The following is a 5,394-nucleotide window of genomic DNA, read 5'->3' on the forward strand; positions in this document are numbered from 1 at the left end:
GCCTGCCTTTTGGTTATAAAAAAAAAGGATTGCTGCGTGTGGCCATGGTAGTGCAAGCAGGTCGGTCGCACACGTGAGAAAACGGCTCTCGCCACCTGCCGTTGGAATGACCGGAGCAAGACACTGGCGAGACCATGCATGCCGCACTGCCACAATTAGTGAGAGAGAAACACTTGTTTCCTAGAGGGGAGGGAGGCCTTCCTTTCTACCACTTCCCGCCATTTGCTGATTTCTTGGACGCCATATATCCATCTAGGAAGGCAAGCCATGGCCATTCTTTGAAACTAAACTCGCCGTAGCTCTACCTCGCTCCGTCATTGTATTTTCCTGTTCAGCTCCTGCCTGGCTTTCTGCTGCATGCCCTGGTAGATTGTGTTGTCTCCAATCCAAGATGAACGACCTGTTCTCGTCGAGCTCGTTCAAGAAGTATGCGGACTCGAGCCCGGCGACGTCGGCGGGGGGCACGGATGCCGGCGGCGAGAGCGTGGTTAACCTGGACAAGTTCTTCGAGGACGTGGAGGCGGTGAAGGAGGACATGCGCGGGCTGGAGGGCATGTACAAGGGCCTCCAGTCCACCAACGAGGAGACCAAGACGGCGCACGACGCCCGCACCGTCAAGTCCCTCCGCTCCCGCATGGACAAGGACGTCGAGCAGGTGCTGCGCCGCGCCAAGGCCATCAAGGGCAAGCTCGAGGACCTCGACCGCTCCAACGTCACCTCACGCAAGGTGCCCGGCTGCGGGCCGGGGTCCTCCACCGACCGCACCCGCACCTCCGTCGTCGCCGGCCTCGGCAAGAAGCTCAAGGACCTCATGGACGACTTCCAGGTATATATGGTACAATTTGTTTCTTCATGTGCACGTACCTGTCCTGTAACGAACGAACTGCGCAATTATATGCATGCAGGGGCTGAGGGCGAGGATGGCCGCGGAGTATAAGGAGACGGTGGCGCGGCGGTACTACACGGTGACGGGGGAGAAGCCGGAGGACAGCACAATCGAGGCGCTCATCTCGTCCGGGGAGAGCGAGTCGTTCCTGCAGAAGGCGATCCAGGAGCAAGGGCGCGGGCAGGTGATGGACACCATCTCGGAGATCCAGGAGCGGCACGACGCCGTGAAGGACATCGAGCGCAGCCTCATGGACCTGCACCAGGTGTTCCTCGACATGGCGGCGCTCGTCGAGGCGCAGGGCCACCAGCTCAACGACATCGAGAGCCACGTCGCGCACGCCAGCTCCTTCGTGCGCAGGGGCACCGTCGAGCTGGAGTCCGCGCGCGAGTACCAGAAGAGCAGCCGCAAGTGGATGTGCATCGCCATCCTCGCCAGCATCGTGCTCATCGCCGTCCTCGTCTTGCCCGTGCTCGTCAACCTCCGCATCTTGACGCTCCCCACCAAACGATGATGATTCAGTCGGAAGCTCTCTCTCTCTCTTCTTGTTACGTTGTTCTTCTCTCTATATATACATATCCGTGCTTCATTTCTTTTTGTCAAGGATTCCGTTTTGTTTCCAGGTTTGTACCATTTTATCTGTTTGTTTTTTTCTTGGTAGAAGTAGTAGCTTCCAAAAGCATGCTTGTGCTTCTTGATTGTTGAGAAGACATGCATGCATGGGACTTGTGGAGCTGTGAATTACAGTGACTTTTGTAACAGTTTGATAACTTGAGATCGAAAGCCAATAGATGTGGATGATCAGCTTTCTGTTTACATAAAGGATATTTGAAATGTGGATTTCTATATGAATTTAGGAGGAAGTGCTATGAGATTCAGATTCCTAACCAATTGGGTTTATCTTTGTTGGTTGGATTTCATATCTAATAATAAACAGCTGCAGTTGTTGTTCACCTAGATTTCATCCACACATGGCACATCGTATACTTGATGGTCACTATTTGACTGTAATTACTATTAGATAATACAGGGGGAGTATGTAATAGGAAAACTGGAAATGTCCACGTTTGACTGCTCCTAACAAAGTAGTAATGAACCTACCAAGCTTTTCATCAAAAGCACCAGTGGTCTAGTGGTAGAATAGTACCCTGCCACGGTAGACCCGGGTTCGATTCCCGGCTGGTGCATATTTTTTGTGGTTTTATGAATCAAAATCATGCATTCATGCTCCTATCATATCAACTACATATCACTTTTACTTTGGCAACTCAACCTTTAACAGGTCCCATTATATCAACTATATATCACTTTTGCTTTGGCAGCTCAACCTTTAACAGAGAAGGCACAGATGGATCTAATGCTATCAACGATGGAGTTTATCTGAGCATGCGAAGCTACAGTCCCAGCAAACTTCAAATGTTTTGGTGCTTCAGCCCGGTCAAAGTAAAAAGCTCCTGAGGCTAACTTCTCCTTAGGTTGCAACGCCAACCAAACCACTGTATCAGCTCCTTCATCATTTGTTCTCAGGTTTCCAGACAACCTGAAATTATGGATTGCACCAGGAAATTATCAATACTTGATAGCACAGAACTATAACAGGGCAAACATGAACAAGGACAGCGAACCCCACTTTTCTGACAATCCGGGCAAGCTCTTGGCAACGCCAGGCGTATCAGCCCATCCAGGATGCATGGAGTAGAAACCAACTCCCTTTTCGCCGTATTTCTCAGCCCACCATTCAGTGAGTGCCACCTGAGACAGATATTCCATTAGCATAATAATATCTTGATTTCATACAGAATTGGGCAGAGAATGCATAGTTCAATCTGGACAGACCTGAACTCTTTTGTTTCGAGCATATTGTTGTGTCCCATCGAAGGTGCCTTCAGTGAACTGAGGTTTTTAAGCAATGAGAGATGATGAGATTAAGCATAATGAAAATGAGATAAGACTAAGAGCCTGACATGGGGAAAAATGAGACGTATGATGATTGACATTATCATATGAGAGCGAAAAGGAGTACATTCAAATGCTAGTACATTTTCTGTAACAAACAAAACCTGACAAATTTCACCCTTTGTTCCCTTACAGGCATCTCATGGTAAAGGAATATACTTTCAATGATATAAGTGTAAAACAATTCAAAATCTGGAAGCTCTCCCAAGTAAGGAATTGCACAACATCCAATGCAAATTGATGTCTTGATTTGCAGATCTGTTCACTCCTATTTCCTCGGTTTGCCAACTTCGCCTCAAATGAACGCTCATGGCGTGTTTCATCACAAACTTAAAAAAAAGGGCTTTCTTGCTCCACATCATAGTTCATCTTTTAAGACTACAGGTTTATATGATGTAAACAAAGGCAAATGAAGGCACATAGAAAAAAAATTACCTGTAAGTCCTTGTTCAATGGCTCGGTGTACATGCCTCCTGATGCAACTGTGATCACACGAGCATCTGGTGCTGCTTTCTCCAATAACGGCATAACTAGCTCTGTTAAAGTGTATGTAGCAGCTACATTGACAGCAAAATTGAGCTCCAGTCTGTTCCAAAAAGGGAAAAGAAAAGGGCAAGCATATAATTTTAGTGATAAATTATCTAGATAAAATTATTCATATGATGTATAAATTAATAGGCTGTTTGCAAATAAACCAACATATCGCTTACCCTTCTGCTGTAGTCTCACGCTTGTGCTCTAGTAAGCCAGCATTGTTTACCTAGATGGCAAAATGGTAGTTTTATTCCAACATTTGGTTAATCTGATTTAGAGAAACTTTAAAGCATTGACACAAAAACTAAAAGCAGCTAGGAAAGAAGCAAAACTGCAGTGTGTTTGAGACACAGTACTCACCAAGACATGGAGTGGTTTATCCATTGAAGTGAACTTTGTTGCAAACGATTTTACTTCATTGATAGATGAAAGGTCACATATCTGCCACATGATAATAGTATTGAGTCTTATTTTCTCATAACCAACGCACATTGTCATGAAGAACAGTTGAATCTTCCAAACATGCAAGAGAATCAGCAAGCACCATACCTCCAGATGAACATTTGCATTGCCAGTTTTGGATCTTATTTGGTTGAGAGCAGCCTCCCCTCTCTCCTTGCTACGACAGACCATATAGACAGTAGCACCACTAGAAGAATACAAACCAATATTTTTTATAGGGAACCACATAATGAAATCAGTAAATTGACCATTTCTTTTCCAGAACAAATCATCACTTAACAAGGAAACAAGGAATAGATCCATACTGTAAAGCCAAACCCTCAGCTGTAGCAAAACCAATGCCAGAATTCGCTCCAGTTACTAGGCAATTTTTCCCATCCAACCGGATCTGCGTATCCTCTTCTCTGAATTTCTTTGCGTGCTCCCTGTAATAAAAGGCATGTTAGCCTGATCATAAAAATTAAAAAAATAAAAAACTGTCCTGTTCGTTTCAGAGGGATCTATTGTGCTGCCATACACTACAAAATTTAATCGTTTAGAGTAGCCGAATTTTGAACCCTGTAATGTCGATGACAACTTTCGGCCAATTTTGAGGATCAGGTTTTGCTGATCCTTCCTGTTCCACAAAACCCTTTCAATTACCGTTTCAAAATTGGGGTTGAATCCTGATGAAATTAAGCTAAACAGCCAGTGCCATGCTAAAATTTGGATCCCGAGGGCGCGGCGCTCAGCTTAGCAATCCTAGGCTAAATTCAATTTAAGGAACAATCAATTCCAACAAGGTCGGACTCGCAATAAACTAGCATTCGACGGCAAGGAACGCAGTCTCACAAAATTGTGCGAGTTGGGGAGATGATTGAGGGGCCGGGGCGGAATGAGGCTTACAGGAACCCGGATTTGGTGAACTGGGTGAAGCCGTAGAGCCCAAACGCCGCCGTCCTCCATGCCTGCAACCCCCACGAAAACGCAATCAACGCAGATCACACACGCGTGAAGGCAACCAGAGCAAAATTGTGTCTGCTCGAGCATTATCTGCACGATTAACAAGGTCTGGAGACATAATAATCACCTTCTGGATAAACATCTCCGTCTTCCCCTCCCTCTCTCTCTCCCTCCTCCTCCTTCTTCCGCGCCAAGAAACGTGGCCTGGCTCCCCCGGCCAGGTGCCCGTTCTTTGTAGGAAGTACTAGCACTCTGCAGTTTCCTTCGCTCTGCGGCCTTCTCGAAGGCGAGGACGGAGAAGGCAGAATAGCAGGATGGTCAAGACTCAGGAAGCCGCGCCTCGGTGGCCGTTGCTGCGCCGCGCAACTCCGCAAGGTGGCAGGGCCAGGCCGTCGTCGCCTACGCTCTCCGTCTCCACCGGCCGTGAGTGGCACGGCGTCCGTTGTGCTGGTGGGCCGCTGATGCAGCTCTCGGGTGGGCTGGGCTCCACGGGTGTCTTTGCTTGGGTCTCGTTTTGGTCGGGGCAAGCTGAGTTGGCCCGTGCCGCTGGGTGAGGGGAAAGCGGAGGCCGAGTGTGTAGTTAGAATTAGAACATGGGCCTGTTCGGTTTGTTG

At 47.5% G+C, this 5,394-nt stretch overlaps 2 protein-coding genes across 2 annotated transcripts; one reads left to right on the forward strand and one right to left on the reverse strand.

The window, feature by feature from the left end:
• The first annotated feature begins 247 nt into the window (after positions 1–247).
• LOC136520846 (syntaxin-124-like) lies at positions 248–1,695 on the forward strand. The gene is made up of 2 exons (XM_066514509.1): positions 248–826; positions 906–1,695. The coding sequence occupies exons 1-2, from the start codon at positions 392–394 to the stop codon at positions 1,398–1,400; spliced, it is 930 nt and encodes a 309-aa protein (XP_066370606.1). The 5' UTR covers positions 248–391; the 3' UTR covers positions 1,401–1,695.
• Positions 1,696–2,174: 479 nt separating this feature from the next.
• LOC136520845 (uncharacterized) lies at positions 2,175–5,116 on the reverse strand. Its single transcript, XM_066514508.1, has 10 exons — positions 4,908–5,116; positions 4,724–4,785; positions 4,144–4,263; positions 3,926–4,025; positions 3,737–3,817; positions 3,553–3,602; positions 3,278–3,428; positions 2,723–2,779; positions 2,517–2,638; positions 2,175–2,426 (listed from the first exon to the last, which is right to left on the reverse strand). The coding sequence occupies exons 1-10, from the start codon at positions 4,920–4,922 to the stop codon at positions 2,210–2,212; spliced, it is 975 nt and encodes a 324-aa protein (XP_066370605.1). The 5' UTR covers positions 4,923–5,116; the 3' UTR covers positions 2,175–2,209.
• Positions 5,117–5,394: the final 278 nt, after the last annotated feature.

The sequence above is a fragment of the Miscanthus floridulus genome, chromosome 18, assembly GCF_019320115.1.
Source record: "Miscanthus floridulus cultivar M001 chromosome 18, ASM1932011v1, whole genome shotgun sequence".
Lineage (NCBI taxonomy): Eukaryota > Viridiplantae > Streptophyta > Magnoliopsida > Poales > Poaceae > Miscanthus > Miscanthus floridulus.